At 49.7% G+C, this 27,221-nt stretch overlaps 2 protein-coding genes across 4 annotated transcripts in view; both read left to right on the top strand.

Annotated features, from left to right (window-relative positions):
• Window positions 1–8,369, top strand: part of SHROOM2 (shroom family member 2) — a 102,601-nt gene extending 94,232 nt beyond the window's left edge. For 2 of the 3 annotated variants that reach the window (XM_016207580.2, XM_087829417.1), the window contains 4 exons: window positions 2,676–3,206; window positions 5,355–5,526; window positions 6,133–6,405; window positions 7,526–8,369. In XM_016207580.2, coding sequence (XP_016063066.2) covers window positions 2,676–3,206; window positions 5,355–5,526; window positions 6,133–6,405; window positions 7,526–7,792 — 1,243 coding nt within the window. In that variant the 3' untranslated portion in view covers window positions 7,793–8,369. The remainder of the gene's footprint in view (window positions 1–2,675; window positions 3,207–5,354; window positions 5,527–6,132; window positions 6,406–7,525) is intronic. The other variant, XM_087829416.1, reaches the window with a different exon arrangement.
• Window positions 8,370–12,477: 4,108 nt separating this feature from the next.
• Window positions 12,478–14,114, top strand: CLDN34 (claudin 34). The gene is made up of 2 exons (XM_016207574.2): window positions 12,478–12,738; window positions 13,203–14,114. Exon 2 carries the CDS (start codon window positions 13,476–13,478, stop codon window positions 14,112–14,114), a length of 639 nt encoding a protein of 212 aa, XP_016063060.2. The 5' UTR covers window positions 12,478–12,738; window positions 13,203–13,475.
• Window positions 14,115–27,221: the final 13,107 nt, after the last annotated feature.

Raw genomic sequence — 27,221 nt, 5'->3', positions numbered from 1 at the left:
GGGCGGTGCGTCCTGCCTGCGCAGCGTGTCTCCCCGGCGGCGTGCGTCCTCCCCGCGCAGTGTCTCCTCCCCGGGCGGTGCGTCCTGCCTGCGCAGCGTGTCTCCCCGGCGGCGTGCGTCCTCCCCGCGCAGTGTCTCCCCCCCGGCGGCGTGCGTCCTCCCCGGGCGGTGCGTCCTGCCTGCGCAGCGTGTCTCCCCGGCGGCGTGCGTCCTTCCCGCCCAGCGCATGGCTGGTGCCTTGTTCCACTCCCGACGTTGACTGAGAGTCGGTCCTGGGGGATAGCGTGGAGGGAAGCCGAGCTCCGGTGGATTTCTAACTTGTTGGGGAGCCGCCCCGCCCCGCCCCGCCCCGCCCCACAGAGATGTGACGAGGTGGTACACCGTCCCCGGTCCCCTTGTCCAAGCTCCAAACGCTTACGTGCAACAGGCGCGGGCAGGTACGGACCAGGGCTGCGTTCTCGCCCGAGCACGAGGCCGCGCGGCCAGGTGGCGTTTCTCACACTAGCCGGCGTTGCCCTGCTCTCTTTCGGTGAGATCTTTTCACGGCGGGAGGGTGGGCGCGCGCACACCGTGTGAGGACGCCGGGCCCCGCTGGCCGCACTCCCTGGTGCGGGGTCAGCATCTCCGGCAGCGGGTGTGTGCGCCCGCCCGTGGAGTCGCCCCTAGATGTGGGCGGGGGGCCTGCCGGCCGAGAGCTCCGACCGCGAGCTTGCGCCCCTCCTGCCTGAGTGCCTGGGAGGAACTGAGAACCGGGAGAAGCGGGCAGTCTTCATCTGGCAGCGGCCCTCGCAGCTCTTGACGCTGTTTTTCTTTTAGCTTGAAAATAACTCAGCAGGCAGCGGGCATGCCCGATGCCATCCTGTGTTTCCGAGGGCGACGTGCAGCCACAGCTTCGTGCGCGGGGCCGCTCACAGTGCAGGTGTCGCTTAAACAGCCTCTCAGTCGCCCTCTGATGGTGGCAGCGGGTGACTTACCTGCAGGGAGCTGCACTCTGGGAGCACCTGAGACCGTAGGGGCACCAGGGCCTTTCTTTTGTATATTATATGGGTTTTTGTAGATTTTAGGGAGAGGGAGAGAGGGATGGAAATGTTGATGAGAGCGAGCCTGGGTCTGCTGCCTCCTGCACATCCCCCACTGGCAATCAAGCCTGCCACCCAGGCGTGTGCGCTGACCGGGAATGGAGCCATCCAACTTTCAGTGCATGAGAGGATGCTCAACCAGCTGAGCCACACCAGCTGCCCCCCCCGGGGGGGGCCTTTTGATTAGGAATTGATGAGGCCTGCCCGCAGTGAGGTCTAATCCGCTGTGCTTTCTCCTCATTTTGAAGTAAAAGTTTATTTAACTCCTTTGGGAAGTCTGCACAGTTTCAATGCTTAAAAATGACCAGGGAGGGACGCTGTTTTGGAAAGTTATGTCAACTTGTCCTTTATTTCTTTTCCTAATGCTTCTCCCTTCATTGGAAACCACATTTCTGCACAAACGTGGGAAAATACTGGCTGACTTAAGTCAGTAACCGGTGGTCATGGTTGGCAAGTGTGGAACGAACAGAATGTAGAGAGGTTCTTGTTTGTCGCTGCTTGGATAAGATGCCAGAATTTTCCCTCAAAAGTTTAGCCCATCTAAGTGCTGTTTTCTACATAGTTAGCCTCTTATTTATTTTTTAAAATAAGTTTTTATTGATTTTAGAGAGAGATAGAAACATCAATGAGAAATATCAATTGGCTGCCTCCTGCTTTCCCCCGACTGGAAATCAAGCCCGCAACCTGGGCATGTGCCCTGACCAGGAATCGAACCAGCGACATCCTGGTGCACGGGGCGATGCCCAACCACTGAGCCACACCAGCCAGGCATGCATAGTTAGCCTTTTAAAATCTGCTCTCAAGGCGGCGTTGTGGGGACCGTATACGAACACTTGGATTAAACACACTTGCTCTTCCTTGTTCCACTGCAGGAGAACAGAATGTCCACTGATTTCATTTCAGCTTGCACACTGTACCCTGTGAATGGGGAGAGAGCCTTCTGCTCTCCTAGCCACCGGTTAAAGGTGGAACAGCATTTAATCTGGAGCACACAGCATCCCTTGTGCCCCGTAAAGCTCGCTTTGTTAGGGTCACATTGCAGAGGTGAAGTTAAAGCCACTGAGTTAGAAATGAGTTCAGAGTTCAGATTGTGACTTTGGATTTTTTTTTATTCCTTCCTGGGCACCAGTAGGTGGCTGTTTCTCCAATACGTCCTGTGAAAATACTTGGAACACATTTTGTCCTGGTGGCCCCCCTCTGCAGGGTCCCCAATGAGGTGCGGCCAAGGGCAGCAGCTGGCATTTGGGGTGCCTGGGATGCAGCCCCGTTCTGTTCACCTGGTTGTTTTAATCCATTTTCTCTCTCTTTTCTGGGGGTGTTCCCGTGCCTGTCCAACCTCTTGTACCAAGGAACTTTTTTTTTTTTTTTTTTTAAGGAAAAGTGTGTGCTTAGTGAGTCAGTTCAGATAACAGAGAAGCAGGTGTCCTGAGTTTGCAGCCAGGCCCTCACCTCCCTGGTATGACAGCCGTGTGAAGGGTGGCCTGAGTGCTGGGTGGGGAATGCAGGTACAGGGCGACACCAGCCCGTCTCTCGTCGCAGGTGGGAGTTGGGCCTGGGCGTGCCTTGCCTCTCAGCTCACGGCTCTCCTCTTTGCAGGATCGAGCGGGTGATCGACAATACCACAGTGAAGATGGTGCCCATCAAGATCGTGCACGCGGAGAGCCAGCCCGAGAGGGAGAGCCGCCAGGGCCTGGTCCGCACCGCCGAGCTGCCCGCTCTGCCCAGTGGGCTGGAGAGAGACCAGATCAAGACACTGAGCACCTCGGAGCAGTCCTACTCCCGCTTCTGTCTGTACAACCGCCCGGGCACTGAGCCTGAGCCCCGGGCTGTGCCTCCTTCCATCCCCCGTCCCCCAAGCACCCCCGATGGCCCAGCTTCCCCACCTGCTCTCAGCTACGTGAAGGCCCGGGAGAGGACGGCTGAGGACCTGAAGTCAGAGGAGCTGGCGAGGGAGATTGTGGGCAAGGACAGGTCCCTGGCGGACATCCTGGATCCCAGCGTGAAGATGAGGACCACCATGGACCTGATGGAGGGCATCTTCCCCAAGGACGAGCACTTGCTGGAGGAGGCTCAGCAGCGCAGGAAGCTGCTGCCCAAGATCCCCTCTCCCAGGACCACGGAGGACAAGTGAGTGCTTGCCGCCCAGGCTCTGTTTGCTCTTTGTGGTTCTGCTGGTGTCTCTTAGACTTAAAAGGGCGAGGGGGCATGTGTGTTCATGTATTTTGTTGCTGTTTAATACTCACTGACGATATTTTTTCCATTGATTTTTAGAGAGAGTGGGTCAGGGGGTTGGGAGAAATTTCACTGAGAGAGAGAGACACATCGATTGGCTGCCTCCTGCAGCTGCCCCGACCAGGACCCAGGGATTGAACCTGCAACCCAGGTAACCTCCCTTGACCAGGAATGGAACCTGTGATCGTTTAGTTCAAGGGCTGGGGCTCTAACCACTGAGCACACCGGCCAGGGCGTGTTTGTGTATTTTCATGATTGCTTTTGTGGGGACGGGTTTCCATAAGGACTGCCCCTGGTACTCAGCAGTTTTGGGCTGTTTGTGGCCCTCCCCAAAGAGAGACTGAGGCATTTCGGATAGCATTCCTGAGGGTGATGACTGCAGGGCTTGGCAAAGATGTGAAAATCCTGCTGCTTCTGGGACCTCTCAGCTTGAGGGCAGTGTGGGTTTCAGGGATGCCTGCGAGCTCCTTTCTCCAGCACATTGGCTCTCAGTAGGGCTGTTGTTTCCTCCGGGGACAGTGAGCAGTATCCAGATACAGTTTTGGTTGTCACAAATGGGAGAGGTGCTGCTGGCATCTGGTGGGTGGAAACCAGGGATTCTGCTAATCATCCCACTGTGCACAGTATGCCCCAGTAAAGACTGATCTCTGCTCAGTGTCACTAGTGCTGAGGTGGAGACACCAGTGATGAGAGGAGTGGAGGCTCATACATAAGTACGCATGCTTCTTAAAGGGAGATACAGCTCTGGCTGGTTTGGCTCAGTGGTTAGAGCATTGGCCCTCAGACTGAAGGGTCCCGGGATTGATTCCGGCCCTGCAGGCTCGATCTACTGCCCTGGTCAGGGTGTGTGCAGGAGGCAACCAATCGATGTGTCTCTGTCACATGGATGTCATGGATGTTTCTCTCTGTCTCTCTCTTCCTGTCTCCCACTCTCTCTGAAAAGCAATGGAAAAAATATCCTCAGGTGAGGATTAAAATACACACACACACACACACACACAGAGCTATATACGTATCTGAGTGAATGAAATCATTCTGATCAGCTTTGCAAAGACTCCTCTTTGGCCCATGTCATCCTGTCACCTGCCTGCGCAGGTGCCTCTGGTTCTGTCTTTTGCTGATGTGCCGTCTCCATGAGCATCCTTACCGACAGCAGGCTGCAGTGCCAGGGCAGAGCTGCTGACAGGAGAAATAGGGTGTGGCAAGGACCAGAGCAAGAGGGAGCAAATGTGGCTGGGGGTAGGGGGGTGCAGGGTGCCTCTCTTATAATAAAACTTTTACTTATTGATTGATTTGAGAGAGAGAGAAACATCGATTTGTTGTTCCACTTATTCATACACTGATTGGTTGATTTTTGTATGTGCCCTGACTGGGGATCAAACCTGCAACCTTGGGGGGGGGGGGGGGGCGGGGGGGGCTCTAACCACCCCGCCACCCAGCCAGGGTGAGGGTACCTCTCTCACAGACAGCAGCACTCACATCGTCCTCATGCATCTTGGAGGCTGTTGGAGAAAACCATCTGTCTGTCCTCTTCCGGCCCAGGCAGAAATGTTTATACATCATTGTTTATTGACTTTTCCAGCCCCCCACACACACTTTAAAAAAAATTTTTTTTTTTATTGATTTTAGAGAGAGGAAGAGAGAGGGCGAGAGAGAGAAACACTGATGAGAGAGAAACGTCAATTGGTTGCCTCTTGCACACCCCCTGCTGGGTACCGAGCTGGCAACCTGGGCATGTGCCCTAACCGGGAATGGAACCATGACCTCCTGGTGCATGGGATGGTGCTCAACCAACTGAGCCACACCGGCCAGGCCGAAGTTCCTCCTTCTTAGAAAGCACATGCCTTAGACTTTACTAGCATCCATTTGGCAAGGTATTTGTAGTCCTAACCTTGTCACCTACCTTTCCCTCCGTTTGCTGCCTGTCTCCCTGGCTGGCGTCCTCCAGTGAGCGCCATGGTTCATCACAGCCCGGGTTGCTGAGCTGATGGTATGTCTGTGTGAATAATCACAGCTGATTGCAGTCCTGACGTTTTTACCCAGGAGGGAGGAGCCCAGCGTGCCTGCAGCCGTGTCCCTGGCCACCAACTCCGCGTACTACAGCACGTCGGCCCCCAAGGCAGAGCTGCTGATCAAGATGAAGGACCTGCAGGAGCAGCAGGAGCCCGAGGAGGACTCGGGGAGTGACCTGGACCACGACCTGTCCGTGAAGAAGGTAGAGAAGCCGAGATTCCATGTGGCGGTGCACTCGGGGGTGGGCAGGGGGCACACATCGGCACCCCTGCAGGGGCCCTGCACCACGTGTCGGGGGCATTTGTGCTTGCCTGTCATGCAGGACAGTGACATTTGGGGCAATCATATTAAACCCTGTGGTTAAGTGTCCACTGTTGTCTTTTTATTGATTTTAGAGAGAGAGGAAGGGAGAGGGAGAGAAAGATGGAAACATCAGTGGCAGAGAAATATCATTAATCAGCTGCCTCCTACACACCCCCTACTGGGGATGGAGCCTGCAACCCGGACATGCGCCCTGGCAGGGAATCGAGCTGAGGACAACTTGGTTCATGACTTGACACTCAACTACTGAGCACACTGGCCAGGGCAGGTTTATTTTATTTCTAAATTAAATGCCAGTGCTTTAACCAGGAGTCATTATCCTTCCCCTGGTCTTATAAATGCTCTATTATTGGGTGACGCAAAATAAACTCGTGCATGGTCCAGCTGAATTCTATTTGTGGAGGCCCCTCGGCAGGCTAGCGGCCAGGTTCCGCGCTCCAGTTTCGCGCCCCTAACGCGTGTTTGTGTGCCACCCTGTGCCCCGCAGCAGGAGCTCATCGACAGCATCAGCCGCAAGCTGCAGGTGCTGCGGGAGGCTCGGGAGAGCCTGTTAGAGGACATCCAGGCCAACAGCGCCCTTGGCGATGAGGTGGAGGCCGTCGCCAAAGATGTCTGCAAGCCCAATGAGTTTGACAAGTTCCGCATGTTCATTGGGGACCTGGACAAGGTGGTGAACCTCCTGCTGTCTCTGTCGGGGCGCCTGGCCCGGGTGGAGAATGCCCTCAACAACCTGGATGACAACACTTCTCCTGGTGATCGGGTATGTATGAGGCATCTGAGCTGGAAATCGGGTGGGGGGACCCACGGGAAGGTTTCCCTTGGGGTATTGAGTGAATGCATTGAGCACAGCAGCCTGTCCACCTCGTGGTGCAGGATGCTGTTGAGATGTGGAGGGCGCTCTCGTCTTTAATTGAGGGATAGCGTGTCCTCGTGGGTGCCGGGCTGCACCGCCCTCCCAGCCTCCCTAGGGATCCATCACAAAGAGGAGGAGCGGACGGGCTATTACTTCCCTAACTGTGTGTGGCCGAGGTGGCTTCACCACGTCATCCCAGCCCTACGTCCAGTGCCTCTCGGTGGCCAGGTCCCCTGCACAGCCATTGTGGGATGAGAACCTGTGTGTCAGGCCTGGGGAAGCCCAGGTTTTCAGAGGCAGACGTGCTGACCCGTTACAAGGTGCGGAGGCAGATTGTGGAAGACGTCCCTCCTGTTCCCGGGTAGAAAATGAACTCGCAGACACAGGAAGCCCTCCCCCCGGTCTCTGCAGCATTTTGTTGTTGTTAATTCTCATCCAAGGATATTTTTTCCATTGATTTTTAGAGAGAGTGGGAGAGAGAGAGAGAAAAACATCGATGTGAGAGAGACATCGACTGGCTGGCTGCTTCCCACACACTCCCAAACCAGGGCCAGAGATCGAATCTGCAACCCAAGCCTGTGCCCTTGACCAGGAAGGGAAACCTCGACCTCATGGTGTGTGAGGTGACGCTCTAAGCACCGAGCCACGGCAGCCAGGGCAGTCCTTGGCATGTTTTGAGCATCCCAGAATTCTGTGGCTTTTAGTCTCTCGACCACACGTGTGGCCATCATGATTACTTCTTAAGTTAGCCGGTCAAGGCCCATGGGAGGCACTGGACGGGGGGAGAGGCCCATGAGCACCTATGGGAGGGGGAGGGCTGGGGCCCGCCACAGCCATGAGGTTTCTCTGGCCACATTTTCAGGATTCTCTGATGCCCGTCAATGCTCCATCGCTCCGGCCCCCAGACTTGTGGTGTTTCTGGGGCGTCGGCCAAGCTGCTCCCTTTGCCATAGTCTTCACCAGGCTCCTCTCTCCCTCTCCCCCTCCCTCCCTCCCCCCCGCTCCCTCTCCCTCTCCCTCTCTCCAGCAATCACTGCTTGAGAAGCAGCGGGTCCTCATTCAGCAGCACGAGGACGCCAAGGAGCTGAAGGAGAACCTGGACCGCCGGGAGCGCGTGGTGTTTGACATCCTGGCCAGCTACCTGAGCGACGAGAGCCTGGCAGACTACGAGTACTTCGTAAAGATGAAGTCGGCCCTCATCATCGAGCAGCGGGAGCTGGAGGACAAGATACACCTCGGCGAGGAGCAGCTCAAGTGCCTGGTGGACAGCCTGCAGCCCGAGCGGGGCAAGTGAGTGAGCACTCCCGGCGGGGACGCAGGCCAGGCCTGTGAGCACCGGTCCCCAGGGTGCGCGGAGCCCCGGCCTGCGATGATGTCCTGTAGCAAGAGCCCTCCTAGAACAACGTGGCTGTTAGAGAAGCAATAACTTGTGTTCGTTTGGGATGATGCATTGAAGTTGCTGGTTTTCCCTTTGCGTGCCGAGCAGAGTGGCTCCCATGGAGCGTTTTCCTTTACGAGGATCCACATGTGGCATGGGCTCTGGTGGCTGGTGAGTTTCTGCAGTGGAGACCGTGGGCTCGGTCCCGTGCTGTGTGCAAGGGCCCCTTGGCAGGGGTCGCTCTGCCCTTCCTCCGTCTTCCGTTGCTGAGCCAGCCGCTCGGGCAGCAACTGAGCGGGAGACCCTGCGCACGTCTCCTCGTGATTCCCGAGGGGCGTGGGCTGCCGTGCTTTATCTGTGTCCATCCAGAGGTGTTAACGTTCGTTGTCTCCTCCATGTAATGTGCTCTCATCTTGTGCAAAACACGCATGATGATGATAATTTATTAACATACTACTTTCCAAGTGGTTAAAAACCAACTGTGAAATGCATAGCCTGTGTGTTGGGCTCACTCATTCTAAAACCGCCACTTGAATTGCGCGCATGCTCTGAAACCCATGCACAAAGCGAATGGCTTTGGTCCGTCTCGCCCGGCCGCGTGGGCCGGGTGTGCTGCTGTAGCGGGAAATGGCTTGGTTAGACATGTGTCCGGTAGTTCTGTGCTTGCTAGAGATTTGTTTCCCGAGGTCAGTGGGATCGTTCTTAAATTACCTTCTCCCCAGAACATTTATGTTGTGTGCATTTGGTCACTAATGGTAACTGGCTACTTTTCTCTTTTTGCCCCTTTCAATCGTCGGCGTGACGCGAAGGCCCCGTTTCATGTCCTGTGAGACCCACTGTTTCGGGGTTCCCTGTACCTTTGCCACAGAGTTGGCCGACTGGGCCCTTTATGTTGGTTAACATTGTGAGCTTCTAAAGAGAGTCTGTTCATTTAAAAACACACACACACAAACAGTGTCATGGTGTCAATTTGCAGTTGACAAATGTCACAGGCTGGGAGAAAATACTTACAAATCACATATGTGACAAAAGATCATCTTCGGAATATATAAAGAACTCTGTAAAACCCAACCGTAAGAAAACAAACGGCCCCGTTGAAATGTGGGCAAGAGATTTCACCAAAGAGGACTTGTGGGAGGCGAACAAGCGCAGGAGAAAGCTGGTCAGCCGCCAATGGCCTGGGGGTAACCCTATTTTTACCTAAATCACTGTAGAGCCGTTATTTCGTCTCGGATGCTATCTGATGAAATGCGTGGTTGATTGGGGGAGATCCCCTTGGGTGAGTTCATGTCAAGGTGACATGTGGACATTTGTTTGATGGAGGGATATTTTAATCCGCTTTTCCCCTTACTCCTGTAAAGAACTCTTCCAGCAGGTGGGGAGACGTCTCTGGCAGCAGTGACCTGCTGCGTAACGAGCCACACACGCACACCAGTGTCGTGGGACCTCTGTCCATGCTTGCTGAGCCAGGGCAGCCCGCCGGACTCCGTGCCGTGTCGCGACGTCGCCGTGCTGCGTAGGTGGGTGCACACGGCAGGCTCCACTCGTGCAGGCAGTGAATGCTCTTTTTGGCAACTGAACCACACCGGAAGGATAAATGCCTTTGCAGAAATTTTCCTTCCTGTGCGTTAAGCTGTCTTGACTTGGAAGAGCCACCGCTTGCTGTGAAAACTGGCCACGTCGGAGAAGGTCACGCCGGCTGCTCACGGAGCTCCTTGTCCTCCCTCAGGGGACAACCACAGTCATTTCCTTGTGTTCGGTTTTTAATTTAGAAAACGCTTTTATCTGTGACCCTTCCCCCTTCCCGTACAGTGTTGTGACCGTCGTGATGATGTGTGTGTAAAATGTGACTAATAGAATGTGCGTCTGTACCCAGATGTCTTCAAGGACTCTCTTATATGTGGCAATATGTAATGCAAGTCCCCTTGTGGCAAGGCCTCTGTGACCACACTGTCCTGTCCATTCCCCCGTTTGCCTCTCCAGTGTCTGGTTATCGGGACCCAAAGATTGCAGCGAGTCCACGTACGTACTGTGTCTCTGGTGACATTGCCGCAGGTGAAGCAGTCTGGTGCTGTGTCCTGCGTGCCTCGGTGGTGGCTGGCTCGGAGCCCGCGCGCCCAGCCCGGGTGTTGCCTGCAGCTCACTGTGGAAACGTGGACAGACTCGTGCTCGACGCTGACCTCTTACCTCTCCACACATCACCCTGCCTGACTCTGACGAAATAAATAGTGTCTTTGAGTGCGTGGAGCATGTCTTTAATTTACCTACATGATCACAGCTCTTTGTGCGGAAAATATCCTCACCCGAGGATACTTTCTCCATCGGTTTTTAGAGGGCGTGTGGACAGGGCAGAGAGACAAACATCCGTGTGAGAGACACATCAGATGGTTGCCTCCCGCGGCGCGAGATGGAGCCCGTGACCCTTTGATGCAGCCTGATGGTCTACCGCTGAGCCACACCGGCCAGGGCTATTACAACTCTTTTTAAAGACTCAGAATGCCCTCACCGTACGTCAGGTCCCTGAGCCGTGTGTGAGTTGCGGGATTGCTAATGCGTGTGTTTGCCGGTCTCGACGGGGCCTGTCAGTGAGCAGGCGGGCAGAGCGGGACGTGGGTTAGGTCGGTTACCTGTTACCACAGTCATGCGGCATGACCGTGGCTATAACACCGCCGTGGGTCCAGTGAGAAGTGCGTCCAAGCTCAAAACCTCCCAAATCGGGTCTCCCGGCCCAACCCAAGGTTCAAGGGGTGGGATGTACTGCACCTCGGTGGGAGGAGCTGGAGCCCTCCGGCCCTGTGGCCCAGTGTGGCTGCAGGGAGCAGTGTTGGGGCCATCCAGAGGCTCCATCCTGCACCCCAAGGCGTGGCTCTGACGTGTCCTGCCCCCTACGCCAAATTCCTGGAGCCAAGTAGCCTGCGTCTGGAGTGGCTTAGCCTCTCGGAGCCTCCTCTCCTCCTCCGTATTGGAGAAGAGCTGTTGTGAGCTCAGCTGGGCTCATACTGTTCTGTGCTCAGGACCTGGTTGGGGAGGTGTGAGTGTGCGCCCCCGAGTTTTTCTCACTGTAGCCTGGCCCTGGGGGAACCGCCTTCCCTGCTATGGAGCAGGCCTGAGGGAGCCGAAGGCTAGCAATGGAGAGGGAGGGACTCTTTTTTATAAAAGTTACTCAAAATTAGGTGGAAGAGCGAATATTTAGAATGGGGAAAAGTTCATGCAAATTACATATTTTAAAAAGTGGACAGATTCCTATGCACACATTTTAGTGTTATTTTTGGCTTCTGCCAAGTCACCACACCTAATCATTCCTTCCCTCTCTCCCCTCTCCCCATCTCTCCCTCTTTCACCCCTCCCTCCTTCCTTCCCTCTCCTCCCTCCCTCCCCTCACCCCTCCCTCCCTTCTTCCTTCCCTCTCCTCCCTCCCCTCACCCCTCCCTCCCTCCTTCCTTCCCTCTCCTCCCTCCCTCCCCTCACCCCTCCCTCCCTTCTTCCTTCCCTCTGCTCCCTCCCTCCCCTCTCCCCTCCCTCCCTTCTCTGCTCCCTCCCTCTCTCTCCCCCCTCCCTCCTTCCTTCCTCTCCCTCCCTTCCTCCCCTCCCTCCCCTTTCTCCGTCCAACTCCCTCTTTTTGTTTTTTAACAAACAAGGTTATATAATCACACATTGTTGAAACCTACTTTTTAACAATATTGGAAACTTTCCCCCTTATTTAATCTCCAACATCGTGTTGAATTTCTCTGTAATATTTCACTATAAAGATATAAAATGGCTTACTGGATGTATTCTCTAAACTGGGTTTTCAGGATTTTTTGGTACATATCTCCATTTGCTTGGAATAAATTCCTTATCATAGAAACTGTAAGCAAAGGATCCCAGTGGAACTTTGACTCGTATATAAAATACAGTCCTGAGTGCTGGCTGGCTGCCCCCCCGCCCATGTGCCTTTTTGGCAGCCCTACTTTTATTTTTTATCCTTACCTGGGGATATTTTTTCCATTGCTTTACAGAGAGAGTGGGAGGAAGAGAGAGAAACATTGACATGAGAGAGACACCAATTGATTGCCTCCTGCTCATGCCCCGACCGGGGTGGAGCCTGCAACTGAGGTGCGTGCCCTTGGCTGGAATCGAACCCAGGACCCATCAGTGTGCGGGCCCATGCGCTAACCACCGAGCCAAACCAGCCCGGGCAGGTAGCCTCACTTCTTACAGCAGCCCTATGTGCGCTCCCCCGCCTCAGGCCAGCTTCTCACAGTGAGGGGTCAGCCTGCATCTTGCATTGACCCCGCTCATGGACGCCGCGTCCAAGCATGCTCAACTGCAAGGCCGATCCCGCACGGAAAGGGCGATTCCCTAAGGTGCTGGCTGTCGCTGGTCTTTCATAACTAAACCTGGCTGCTTCTGCTGACACCTGCAGGGGTATGTTGTCATCGCTCTTTTAAACTGTCCTTGCCTCCGGGTGGTATGTTAGAGGCCATTTCTGGGGGCAGGGGAGAGAGTGATTAGGAGGCGAGGCTGGAGTCCCGCAGGGCGCGGGCGTGGGCTTGGGTGGTCGGTTAGTGCACATAGCCTGCCCTGGGAAGCTGGGGGAGGGGGCACGGCGGAGAAAAGGCGGCCACATTTTGATCGTCAACTGAAAACGTACTGTTGTGTTCAGGACCTAGCAACAGAGGACCTGGCGGTGAGGACAAAGGGGCTGGAATGCGGTGACCCGTTGGAAGGCTGAGGAGGGCCTCGGAGTCGGGCGCCAGGCCCACTGCGTGGCTGAGCCGAGCCGCCCGGAGGACCGTCCAGGGCATCTGCGCGCGTCCGCAGGGCTGCCCGGCCAGCTGGCTGCTGTCCGGAGACGCCTGCTCCGTCGGGAGACGTCCCTGGTTAGGGGCTCAGCCTTCTTTGTTGTGTCTGTTTCATTTGTTTGGTTAGTTTTGGGGTTCTTTATTAATCCTCACCTGAGAATACTTTTTCTATTGCTTTTGGGACGGAGGGAGGGAGGGAGGGACAGCAGAGAGAGAAAGAGAGAGAGACGTCAATGTGAGAGAGACGCATGGATTGCTGGCCTCCCACCCATGCCCTGGCCCAGGCCGGGGATCGAACCTGCAACCCAGGTACGTGCCCTTGACCAGGCATCGAACCCTCGAGCCTTCTGGGCGAGGGCAGAGACTCTAGCCACGGAGCCACACTGCCCAGGGCTGTAGCCAACCTTAATTATGCCTTCCGGCAAATGTCCAGAAGTGCCATTGCCTGTTCATAAGTTTGTACAATTTTTTAAAATCAATTTGAGGAAGAGGGAGAGAGAGAGGGGGAGAGATTGATTTATGTTCTGCCCGCTTATTTGCAGTTGTCGGTTGCTGCTTGCGTGCGCCCTGACCGGCAGCCTCGCTGCATCGGAGGGTGCTCTGGGCACCCAGCGACCTGCCCAGGGGGAAAGTCGCTACATTTTGAGGCTCTCGGCGAACATTGCCAAAGCACCCTTCACCTGCAGAGCCTGAGGGTCAAGTGTCCCCGTTCTCCAGTGTGACGCTTCCCTCCCAAACCTAGCACCCGCACCCCCGGGGGGCCGCCCTCGCTGTGCCCGCTGTTGGTCTGTCGTTCCCCTGGGCACGCGGCCACCATGAGCCTGCTCGTCTACAGCCACAAAAACCAAGTAATGAGTTTCGCCATCACCACCGTGGGGTGGATCTTCTCCATGACATCCATGGGCCTGGCGGAGTGGCGGCTGTGGTACGTGGACAACAGCTCCGCCTTCCCCACCGGGCTGGCCACCGTGGGGATGTGGAAAGTCTGCACGTACCACCACGCCAACTACTACAAGACCCACATGAAGTGCCACCGTTACGCCTACAGCGACGCCTACCTGCCTCTCGATGTCCGCGTGGCGCAGAACCTCCTGCTGGCCTCCAGCATCCTGGGGCTCCTGGGGAAGGTGCTCATCGTCCTGGGCCTGGGCAACGTGTACCTGGGGCACCTTCAGAAGAATGCCACCTGGACCCTCTTCATTGCCTCGGGCGCCCTCAACATAACAGCCGGGGTGGCGCTGGCGGTCACGGTCATCTGGAACTACCACGCGGTGATGAGCAGGGAGGGCATAGACTTCCCGGCCGCCTTCAACATCCCCTTCAGGCCCGACCGCCAGGAGCCGGGCAGCGCCGTGCCGGTGGCCGTCCTGGCGGCCTTCATGATGGTGCTGAGCGGGCTGCTCTCCCTGTCCTACCAGCTGCCCCCCGACAGCCAGGTGTACCCGGAGGCGTGAGGTTCCGAGGACGCCGCACGGTGGCGAAGGCCGTTTGGAGCAGAAAGCGGCCATTTCCTCCTGTGTCCAAATTTGGCTCATTGTTTAACTTCCATTAAAAATAAAAATCCAAAAAGTTCAATTGCCCCACCTGTCTTCCTGAGTCTGGATTGTAATTACTGTTGTGCAAATCATCGATACTATACACCTACTGTATGCAAATTAGACTTTCTGGGACTCTCACATCTCCCTCTTCAACTTCCACTAAAAATAACTATTCCCTGTGGCATGGTCGGAACATCTGTCCATCATATAAAATTTCCCCAAATGTGCAAACGTAGAATAGTATAAGGAAGCCCCCATCTCCATTACCACGCTCAGCAGTTGTCGCGATTCTGCCATATTTGCTTTCCCTCTCCCTTCTTCCCTTCTAACCTATTTTTCTTTCTCAGAAGGACTCCAAAGCAAACCCCAGACATCATGTTCCTCCATCCCTATGCACTTCAACATTAGCCTCTTAAAAAAATGGACATTTCCACCCGGCCGGTGTGGCTCAGCGGTTGAGCATCGCCCTATGAACCAGGAGATCACGGTTCGATTCCCGGTCAGGGCTCATGCCCGGGTTGTGGGCTGGATCCCCAGCAGGGGGCGTGCAGGAGGCGGCCCATCAATGACTCTCCCATCACTGATGTTTCTCTCTCTTTCTCTCTCCCTTCCTCTCTCTGAAATCAATAAAAACATACTTAGAAAAAATAAATTAAAATTAAAAATGGACATTTCCTTGCATAACCATATTATACCTTAAAAATTAACAACTATTTCTTGTTATCAGACACTTATCCGAATTTTTAAATGCCTCAAAAAGTAGTTCTACAGGTTGGTTTTTTTCACACAAGGGGCTCACTCTGCCTCTTATGTCTGAATTTAAACCAGTCCCCCTGCCACATCCCCTTTGCCCTTTTTGTAAAAAAAAAAAAAGATTTTGATTTACTGAAGAGAGTCAATTGTCCTGTCGTTAAACTTGTTACTACCTCTTGAGCCTTGATTCTGTTCTGGGTCAGCACAGGTCTTGTTTCTACAAATCTAGGTAACCGCTCTCAGAACCCCACCCAGTAGGTATGCCCTTGTGGAGAGGGAAAAAATGCCTTTTTCTCCTAAATTCATGGGTGGTCCAACTAGCTTCCTGGGGAAGTTGTAAGCCCCTCCTCCCATTAATACCCTCAATTGATTACGTACCAAAATCATGCTTAAGGCCAAGTCAGGAGAGAACAACTTCAGCTCATTCACTGGCTGATGGAACCTTTCAGCGACCATTAACTGGGTGTCTTGTGTGAGAAGTGCCTCCAAAAATATTCAATCAGGAACGTGACACACACCCTCTGCTTGATTGCTCACAGCTCCTCAGATGTTTAAAAGGACTCAGCCAAGACTAAAGAAATGACTGGGGAGAAGCCATTCATAGGTTAAAAGTGAGAAACAGTTTAATGTCAGAGCCCCACGCGGGGGGTGTATGGGCTTCCCGGGAGAGAACCCCGAAGGCTGACGTGACCTGGCCTCCTTCTCAAAGCATATTTAAGCCTGTGAGAGCACAGCGTTTGAAAAAACAACTATTTTTTTTTTTAAACATGTTTTCATTGATTTCAGCTTATGCATCTCCTGTTGGTACAACACACAGCGAGGGTGTTGTGAGGGCTGGTGGCATGTCTTCCATTCTTTCTCTGCCATGGAGAGCCTTCCAAGGTAACCCACAGCCAGAGGTGCCGCATGGCCTTTGGGCAGTGTGCCAGGACCTTTGTCGCGGACACCAGGAAGGAAGGGGTGACTGGTGACGGCATTCACAGAGGGAGACAGAGCAGCTCTCTCCTTGGTTCCAGCTCGGAGTTTGGGGAAACACCAGGAGGTGACAGTTGCCACGTGCCGAATGAGCTGATGGTTTCCCGGTTCCGGAGTGGCCTTGCCCTTTCTGTCCCGGCAGCCGCTGGGCAGCCCTGGAGAGTGTGCGGGGTTGGCTGGGGCACCGGGAAGCGTGGCGTTCCTGTGGCAGACAGGCCACGGGGGGCTCCCCCTCCCCCTGCGTGGCGCGGCACAGAGGCTCTCAGTGGCTTGTTGGGGTGGGAGGTGGCGCTGGGGAAAACCCCGGGCCCTCTGGCGCAGTGCCCGCCACAGCACCGTGGAAGCCCGGAACGGCACCTGGCGCGCGTGCTGCGCGGCTGGGCGCGGGACCGCGCGCCGCGAGGCCGCGGGTTTGATTCCCGGCCAGGGCGCGGGCCTGGGCTGGGGCTCCAGCCCCAGCAAGCGGCGTGCAGTGCACAGCCCATCGGTGGGGGCTCTCTCATCACTGATGTAACTCACTCCCGCTGCCATCTTTTCTATAAAAAAATCAATAAAAATGTATTTTAAAAATAATGACAATGATAATTTTTAAAAGCAAATAATAGTGTCACCTGCAGGAGAGGTAGTTTCCTGCCCCCAAAGCACATTGTTCACACGACAGGTTGTTTCACTGGCGGCGTGAACACCGTCGCTATGGCCCCTGCATAAGCTCCTAAGACCCTGCTCCTCCCCGGGACACAGGACAGAACGGGGAAGGCGCCGTGGGCTCCCCTCCCCTGGGGCCTCTGCCGAGAGTGAGACGCCCCAGCAGGGAATGGCAGGGGCAAGACCCTGTTGGTGAGTTTTTCCTTTCTACTTTTCTGGGTGCTCTAGATGTTCTAAAATGAGCATGTCTTAATTTTTAATAATCAGTTATATGTAGTATCTTTATCAATATGTAAAGAACACATCTGGAGTGTAAAAATTATTCTACACTCGTAGAGCATCCTTCTGTTTGTCCACTGGGTGGCAGCACAAACCCATCAAAGAGCAAAAACTGTTTCACGGTATATAGTTATGTGGGGGTTTTATTTGATTTTTACTTGTTACTTCATTTCAGAGAGAGAAGAAAGGAGAGGAAGAGAGAGAGGGAGATTGAGAGAGAAATAGAGACAAACCAAAAAATATTGATTTGTTGTTGTGCTTATTTATGCATTGATTGTTAGTTCTTGTATTTTCCTGGACCAGATATCGAACCCGGCACCCTGGCATGTAAGGATGGCGCTCCACCCAACTCAGCTACCCGGCCAGGACAAGATCTATTACATTTTAAATGCATGTAACAGTTCAACAAGTCCCCGTTTGGAATTTACACTATAGAAAGAATTATGTAATTTTACCGATTATATATACAAGTTTATATATGTATTTATATACTACATGGAACATGCTCACTACAACACTTTTGATCATAAAAAAAAACCAAAACCTTAAACGAGAGACAGAAGTTAAAGAAACCCAAGTATCTGATCAGAGCTCAATCGCTAGTATTAATTTTTAATAACCTTGAATATAGGTGAGCAAAAAAAAATAGTTTCAAAACTCAGTTCAAAGTTAGCGCCCCAATAGCTGACTCATTGACTCTTCCGAGAACAGGCTCACCTTCACCTTTCTCTCCCCCGCCAGGATCCCAGAATCCTGAGCCACCAGCAAAGCGGGATAATGGCTGACTTTTTCCTTTATTCGCACTCGTCTGGGTCCTGTAAATTTTGTAGCAAAAGCAAGTATTGATTTTAACAATAAGTCATATGTAGCATCTTTATCAGCATGTAAAGACCACATCAGGATTTCATCAATTATTTTACACGAGCGAAGCATTCTCCTGTTTGTCCGCTGGGCGGCAGCACAAGCCCATGAAATAAAGAGCACAAATTATTTCACTGCATTTGGTCTGAAATTGACTGTGGGTGTTGTATGGTTCAGTGTTTTCTCAAATGTATTTCTATTTATTGACTGATTTTAGAGAGAGACGAAAGGAGACGAAGAGCCAGAGGAAGGGAGATAGAATGAGAGCGAGGGAGAGAGAGAGAGAGAGAGAGAGACAGAGAGACAGAGAGAGAAAGACAGAGAGACAGAGAGACAGGTAAAGAGAGAAACATGGGTTTGTTGTTCGGCTTATTTATGCATCAATCGTTGGTTCTTGTATTCGCCCCGACCGGCCATCACACCTGCCCCCTTGGGGTGCTGGGATGATGCTCTAACCCACTCGGCTACCCCGCCAGGACCAGATCTATTACATTTTAAATGCATGTAATGGCTCAGCAAGTCCCCATTTGGAATTCACATTACAGAGAGAATCATGTAATTTCACTAAGATTGTATATACATGTTTGTACATACATTCATATGCTATCTGTAATATGCTCACTGCAACATTTTTTATCATAAAAAAATCTTAAACAAGAGACAGACTTAAAGCAATCAAAGTGTCTGAACAGGGTCTAATTGTATTTTCTTTAAGTGGCTTGAAGATCAGTGAGCAAAGTGAGAATGAATCATCATACTAAGTTCCAGGTGAGCACCCCAAGAGCAACAATTTGACTTTTAGGGAGAGAATAGCTGTAAGTGTATCTTTCTCTTCCCCGCCCAGGAACTCGGATTCAGGAGCCAATGGCAAAGTGAGATTATTGGTGAGTTTTTCCTTTCTACTTTTCTGGGTGCTCTAGATGTTCTAAAATGAGCATGTGTTAATTTTTAATACTAAGTTATATGTAGTGTCTTTATCAGCATGTAAAGACCACTTTAGGATTTCATAAATTATTTTACACTCGCGAAGCATTCTCCTGTTTGTCCACTGGGCGGCAGCACAAGCCCATGAAATAAAGAGCACAAATTGTTTCACTGCATTTGGTCTGAAATTGACGGTGGGTGTTGTATGGTTCAGTGTTTTCTGAAATTTATTTCCATTGATTGTCCGATTTTGGAGAGAGAGGAAAGGGGAGGAAGAGCAAGAGAAAAGGAGATACAATGAGAAAGAGAGACAGACAGACAGACAGACAGAGACAGACAGGCAGAGAGAGAGAGAGACAGACAGACAGACAGACAGGCAGACAGGTAGAGAGAGAAACATGGATTTGTTGTTCCGCTTTTTTATGCATCAATCGTTGGTTCTTGTATTTGCCCCGACCGGCCATCACACCTGCCCCCTTGGGGTGTGGGGATGATGCTCTAACCCGCTCGGCTACCCGGCCAGGACCAGATCTATTACATTTTAAATGCATGTAAGGGCGCAGCAAGTTCCCGTTTGGAATTTACACTATAGAAAGAATCATGTAATTTCACTAAGCTTATATATACATGTTTATAGATACATTCATATACTCCATGTAACATGCTCACTGCAACATTTTTGATCATAACAAAAGAGCGAAAACCTTAAACAAGAGACAGAAGTTAAAGTAACCCAAGTATCTGATCAGAGCTCAATTGCTAGTATTACTTTTTAATAATCTTGAAGATAGGTGAGCAAAACAAAAATAGTGTCAAAACTCAGTTCAAAGTTAGCGCCCCAATAGCCGAGTCATTGACTCTTCGGAGAACAGCCGCACCTTGACTTTTCTCTCCCCCGCCAGGATCCCAGAATCCTGAGCCACCAGCAAAGCGGGATGATGGCTGACTTTTCCTTTCCTTTGCACTCTTCTAGGTACTCCGAATTTTGTAGAAAAACCAAGTATTAATTTTAACAATAAGTCATATGTAGCATCTTTATCAGCATGTAAAGACCACATCAGGATTTCATCAATTATTTTACACGAGCGAAGCATTCTCCTGTTTGTCCGCTGGGCGGCAGCACAAGCCCATGAAATAAAGAGCACAAATTATTTCCCTGCATTTGGTCTGAAATTGACTGTGGGTGTTGTATGGTTCAGTGTTTTCTCAAATGTATTTCTATTTATTGACTGATTTTAGAGAGAGACGAAAGGAGACGAAGAGCCAGACGAAGGGAGATAGAATGAGAGCGAGGGAGAGAGAGAGAGACAGAGAGACAGAGAGAGAGAGAGAGAGACAGGCAAAGAGAAAGAAAGAGAGAGAGAGAGAGAGAGAGAGAGACAGGCAGAGAGAGAAACATGGGTTTGTTGTTCCGCTTATTTTTGCAGTAATCCTTGGTTCTTGTATTTGCCCCGACCGGCTATCACACCTGCCCCCTTGGGGTGCTGGGATGATGCTCTAACCCACTCGGCTACCCCGCCAGGACCAGATCTATTACATTTTAAATGCATGTAATGGCTCAGCAAGTCCCCATTTGGAATTCACATTACAGAGAGAATCATGTAATTTCACTAAGATTGTATATACATGTTTGTACATACATTCATATGCTATCTGTAATATGCTCACTGCAACATTTTTTATCATAAAAAAATCTTAAACAAGAGACAGACTTAAAGCAATCAAAGTGTCTGAACAGGGTCTAATTGTATTTTCTTTAAGTGGCTTGAAGATAAGTGAGCAAAGTGAGAATGAATCATCATACTAAGTTCCAGGTGAGCACCCTAAGAGCAACAATTTGACTTTTAGGGAGAGAATAGCTGTAAGTGTATCTTTCTCTTCCCCGCCCAGGAACTCGGATTCAGGAGCCAATGGCAAAGTGAGATTATTGGTGAGTTTTTCCTTTCTACTTTTCTGGGTGCTCTAGATGTTCTAAAATGAGCATGTGTTAATTTTTAATACTAAGTTATATGTAGTGTCTTTATCAGCATGTAAAGACCACTTTAGGATTTCATAAATTATTTTACACTCGCGAAGCATTCTCCTGTTTGTCCACTGGGCGGCAGCACAAGCCCACGAAATAAAGAGCACAAATTGTTTCACTGCATTTGGTCTGAAATTGACAGTGGGTGTTGTATGGTTCAGTGTTTTCTGAAATTTATTTCCATTTATTGTCCGATTTTGGAGAGAGAGGAAAGGGGAGGAAGAGCAAGAGAAAAGGAGATACAATGAGAAAGAGAGACAGACAGACAGACAGACAGAGACAGACAGGCAGAGAGAGAGAGAGAGAGACAGACAGACAGACAGGCAGACAGGTAGAGAGAGAAACATGGATTTGTTGTTCCGCTTTTTTATGCATCAATCGTTGGTTCTTGTATTTGCCCCGACCGGCCATCACACCTGCCCCCTTGGGGTGTGGGGATGATGCTCTAACCCGCTCGGCTACCCGGCCAGGACCAGATCTATTACATTTTAAATGCATGTAAGGGCGCAGCAAGTTCCCGTTTGGAATTTACACTATAGAAAGAATCATGTAATTTCACTAAGCTTATATATACATGTTTATAGATACATTCATATACTCCATGTAACATGCTCACTGCAACATTTTTGATCATAACAAAAGAGCGAAAACCTTAAACAAGAGACAGAAGTTAAAGTAACCCAAGTATCTGATCAGAGCTCAATTGCTAGTATTACTTTTTAATAATCTTGAAGATAGGTGAGCAAAACAAAAATAGTGTCAAAACTCAGTTCAAAGTTAGCGCCCCAATAGCCGAGTCATTGACTCTTCGGAGAACAGCCGCACCTTGACCTTTCTCTCCCCCGCCAGGATCCCAGAATCCTGAGCCACCAGCAAAGCGGGATGATGGCTGACTTTTCCTTTCCTTTGCACTCTTCTAGGTACTCCGAATTTTGTAGAAAAACCAAGTATTAATTTTAACAATAAGTCATATATAGCATCTTTATCAGCATGTAAAGACCACATCAGGATTTCATCAATTATTTTACACGAGCGAAGCATTCTCCTGTTTGTCCGCTGGGCGGCAGCACAAGCCCATGAAATAAAGAGCACAAATTATTTCCCTGCATTTGGTCTGAAATTGACTGTGGGTGTTGTATGGTTCAGTGTTTTCTCAAATGTATTTCTATTTATTGACTGATTTTAGAGAGAGACGAAAGGAGACGAAGAGCCAGACGAAGGGAGATAGAATGAGAGCGAGGGAGAGAGAGAGAGACAGAGAGACAGAGAGAGAGAGAGAGAGACAGGCAAAGAGAGAGAAAGAGAGAGAGAGAGAGAGAGAGAGAGACAGGCAGAGAAAGAAACATGGGTTTGTTGTTCCGCTTATTTTTGCAATAATCTTTGGTTCTTGTATTTGCCCGGACCGGCTATCACACCTGCCCCCTTGGGGTGCTGGGATGATGCTCTAACCCACTCGGCTACCCCGCCAGGACCAGATCTATTACATTTTAAATGCATGTAATGGCTCAGCAAGTCCCCATTTGGAATTCACATTACAGAGAGAATCATGTAATTTCACTAAGATTGTATATACATGTTTGTACATACATTCATATGCTATCTGTAATATGCTCACTGCAACATTTTTTATCATAAAAAAATCTTAAACAAGAGACAGACTTAAAGCAATCAAAGTGTCTGAACAGGGTCTAATTGTATTTTCTTTAAGTGGCTTGAAGATCAGTAAGCAAAGTGAGAATGAATCATCATACTAAGTTCCAGGTGAGCACCCCAAGAGCAACAATTTGACGTTTTGGGAGAGAATAGCTGTAAGTGTATCTTTCTCTTCCCCGCCCAGGAACTCGGATTCAGGAGCCAATGGCAAAGTGAGATTATTGGTGAGTTTTTCCTTTCTACTTTTCTGGGTGCTCTAGATGTTCTAAAATGAGCATGTGTTAATTTTTAATACTAAGTTATATGTAGTGTCTTTATTAGCATGTAAAGACCACTTTAGGATTTCATAAATTATTTTACACTCGCGAAGCATTCTCCTGTTTGTCCACTGGGCGGCAGCACAGCCCATGAAATAAAGAGCACAAATTGTTTCACTGCATTTGGTCTGAAATTGACAGTGGGTGTTGTATGGTTCAGTGTTTTCTGAAATTTATTTCCATTTATTGTCCGATTTTGGAGAGAGAGGAAAGGGGAGGAAGAGCAAGAGAAAAGGAGATACAATGAGAAAGAGAGACAGACAGACAGACAGACAGAGACAGACAGGCAGAGAGAGAGAGAGACAGACAGACAGACAGACAGGCAGACAGGTAGAGAGAGAAACATGGATTTGTTGTTCCGCTTTTTTATGCATCAATCGTTGGTTCTTGTATTTGCCCCGACCGGCCATCACACCTGCCCCCTTGGGGTGTGGGGATGATGCTCTAACCCGCTCGGCTACCCGGCCAGGACCAGATCTATTACATTTTAAATGCATGTAAGGGCGCAGCAAGTTCCCGTTTGGAATTTACACTATAGAAAGAATCATGTAATTTCACTAAGCTTATATATACATGTTTATAGATACATTCATATACTCCATGTAACATGCTCACTGCAACATTTTTGATCATAACAAAAGAGCGAAAACCTTAAACAAGAGACAGAAGTTAAAGTAACCCAAGTATCTGATCAGAGCTCAATTGCTAGTATTACTTTTTAATAATCTTGAAGATAGGTGAGCAAAACAAAAATAGTGTCAAAACTCAGTTCAAAGTTAGCGCCCCAATAGCCGAGTCATTGACTCTTCGGAGAACAGCCGCACCTTGACCTTTCTCTCCCCCGCCAGGATCCCAGAATCCTGAGCCACCAGCAAAGCGGGATGATGGCTGACTTTTCCTTTCCTTTGCACTCTTCTAGGTACTCCGAATTTTGTAGAAAAACCAAGTATTAATTTTAACAATAAGTCATATATAGCATCTTTATCAGCATGTAAAGACCACATCAGGATTTCATCAATTATTTTACACGAGCGAAGCATTCTCCTGTTTGTCCGCTGGGCGGCAGCACAAGCCCATGAAATAAAGAGCACAAATTATTTCCCTGCATTTGGTCTGAAATTGACTGTGGGTGTTGTATGGTTCAGTGTTTTCTCAAATGTATTTCTATTTATTGACTGATTTTAGAGAGAGACGAAAGGAGACGAAGAGCCAGACGAAGGGAGATAGAATGAGAGCGAGGGAGAGAGAGAGAGAGAGAGACAGGCAAAGAGAGAGAGAGAGAGAGAGAGAGAGAGAGAGAGAGACAGGCAGAGAGAGAAACATGGGTTTGTTGTTCCGCTTATTTTTGCAATAATCCTTGGTTCTTGTATTTGCCCCGACCAGCCATCACACCTGCCCCCTTGGGGTGTGGGGATGATGCTCTAACCCGCTCGGCTACCCGGCCAGGACCAGATCTATTACATTTTAAATGCATGTAAGGGCGCAGCAAGTTCCCGTTTGGAATTTACACTATAGAAAGAATCATGTAATTTCACTAAGCTTATATATACATGTTTATAGATACATTCATATACTCCATGTAACATGCTCACTGCAACATTTTTGATCATAACAAAAGAGCGAAAACCTTAAACAAGAGACAGAAGTTAAAGTAACCCAAGTATCTGATCAGAGCTCAATTGCTAGTATTACTTTTTAATAATCTTGAAGATAGGTGAGCAAAACAAAAATAGTGTCAAAACTCAGTTCAAAGTTAGCGCCCCAATAGCCGAGTCATTGACTCTTCAGAGAACAGCCGCACCTTGACCTTTCTCTCCCCCGCCAGGATCCCAGAATCTTGAGCCACCAGCAAAGCGGGATGAAGGCTGACTTTTCCTTTCCTTTGCACTCTTCTAGGTACTCCGAATTTTGTAGAAAAACCAAGTATTAATTTTAACAATAAGTCATATGTAGCATCTTTATCAGCATGTAAAGACCACATCAGGATTTCATCAATTATTTTACACGAGCGAAGCATTCTCCTGTTTGTCCGCTGGGCGGCAGCACAAGCCCATTAAATAAAGAGCACAAATTATTTCCCTGCATTTGGTCTGAAATTGACTGTGGGTGTTGTATGGTTCAGTGTTTTCTCAAATGTATTTCTATTTATTGACTGATTTTAGAGAGAGACGAAAGGAGACGAAGAGCCAGACGAAGGGAGATAGAATGAGAGCGAGGGAGAGAGAGAGAGAGAGAGACAGGCAAAGAGAGAGAAAGAGGGAGAGAGAGAGAGAGAGAGAGAGAGACAGAGAGACAGGCAAAGAGAGAGAGAGAGAGAGACAGGCAAAGAGAGAGAGAGAGAGAGAGACAGGCAGAGAGAGAAACATGGGTTTGTTGTTCCGCTTATTTTTGCAATAATCCTTGGTTCTTGTATTTGCCCCGACCGGCTATCACACCTGCCCCCTTGGGGTGCTGGGATGATGCTCTAACCTACTCGGCTACCCCGCCAGGACCAGATCTATTACATTTTAAATGCATGTAATGGCTCAGCAAGTCCCCATTTGGAATTCACATTACCGAGAGAATCATGTAATTTCACTAAGATTGTATATACATGTTTGTACATACATTCATATGCTATCTGTAATATGCTCACTGCAACATTTTTTATCATAAAAAAATCTTAAACAAGAGACAGACTTAAAGCAATCAAAGTGTCTGAACAGGGTCTAATTGTATTTTCTTTAAGTGGCTTGAAGATCAGTGAGCAAAGTGAGAATGAATCATCATACTAAGTTCCAGGTGAGCACCCCAAGAGCAACAATTTGACTTTTAGGGAGAGAATAGCTGTAAGTGTATCTTTCTCTTCCCCGCCCAGGAACTCGGATTCAGGAGCCAATGGCAAAGTGAGATTATTGGTGAGTTTTTCCTTTCTACTTTTCTGGGTGCTCTAGATGTTCTAAAATGAGCATGTGTTAATTTTTAATACTAAGTTATATGTAGTGTCTTTATCAGCATGTAAAGACCACTTTAGGATTTCATAAATTATTTTACACTCGCGAAGCATTCTCCTGTTTGTCCACTGGGCGGCAGCACAAGCCCATGAAATAAAGAGCACAAATTGTTTCACTGCATTTGGTCTGAAATTGACGGTGGGTGTTGTATGGTTCAGTGTTTTCTGAAATTTATTTCCATTTATTGTCCGATTTTGGAGAGAGAGGAAAGGGGAGGAAGAGCAAGAGAAAAGGAGATACAATGAGAAAGAGAGACAGACAGACAGACAGACAGAGACAGACAGGCAGAGAGAGAGAGAGACAGACAGACAGACAGACAGGCAGACAGGTAGAGAGAGAAACATGGATTTGTTGTTCCGCTTTTTTATGCATCAATCGTTGGTTCTTGTATTTGCCCCGACCGGCCATCACACCTGCCCCCTTGGGGTGTGGGGATGATGCTCTAACCCACTCGGCTACCCGGCCAGGACCAGATCTATTACATTTTAAATGCATGTAAGGGCGCAGCAAGTTCCCGTTTGGAATTTACACTATAGAAAGAATCATGTAATTTCACTAAGCTTATATATACATGTTTATAGATACATTCATATACTCCATGTAACATGCTCACTGCAACATTTTTGATCATAACAAAAGAGCGAAAACCTTAAACAAGAGACAGAAGTTAAAGTAACCCAAGTATCTGATCAGAGCTCAATTGCTAGTATTACTTTTTAATAATCTTGAAGATAGGTGAGCAAAACAAAAATAGTGTCAAAACTCAGTTCAAAGTTAGCGCCCCAATAGCCGAGTCATTGACTCTTCGGAGAACAGCCGCACCTTGACCTTTCTCTTCCCCGCCAGGATCCCAGAATCCTGAGCCACCAGCAAAGCGGGATGATGGCTGACTTTTCCTTTCCTTTGCACTCTTCTAGGTACTCCGAATTTTGTAGAAAAACCAAGTATTAATTTTAACAATAAGTCATATGTAGCATCTTTATCAGCATGTAAAGACCACATCAGGATTTCATCAATTATTTTACACGAGCGAAGCATTCTCCTCTTTGTCCGCTGGGCGGCAGCACAAGCCCATGAAATAAAGAGCACAAATTATTTCACTGCATTTGGTCTGAAATTGACTGTGGGTGTTGTATGGTTCAGTGGTTTCTCAAATGTATTTCTATTTATTGACTGATTTTAGAGAGAGACGAAAGGAGACGAAGAGCCAGACGAAGGGAGATAGAATGAGAGCGAGGGAGAGAGAGCGAGAGAGAGAGAGAGAGAAACAGGGAGAGAGAGAGAGAGAAACAGAGAGAGAGAGAGAGAGAGAGAGAGAGAGACAGGCAGAGAGAGAAACATGGGTTTGTTGTTCCGCTTATTTTTGCAATAATCCTTGGTTCTTGTATTTGCCCCGACCGGCTATCACACCTGCCCCCTTGGGGTGCTGGGATGATGCTCTAACCTACTCGGCTACCCCGCCAGGACCAGATCTATTACATTTTAAATGCATGTAATGGCTCAGCAAGTCCCCATTTGGAATTCACATTACCGAGAGAATCATGTAATTTCACTAAGATTGTATATACATGTTTGTACATACATTCATATGCTATCTGTA

This window comes from Miniopterus natalensis, chromosome X, assembly GCF_054644295.1.
Source record: "Miniopterus natalensis isolate mMinNat1 chromosome X, mMinNat1.hap1, whole genome shotgun sequence".
In the NCBI taxonomy this organism is placed as follows: domain Eukaryota; kingdom Metazoa; phylum Chordata; class Mammalia; order Chiroptera; family Miniopteridae; genus Miniopterus; species Miniopterus natalensis.
This window is presented reverse-complemented; position numbering and strand designations above follow the sequence as displayed.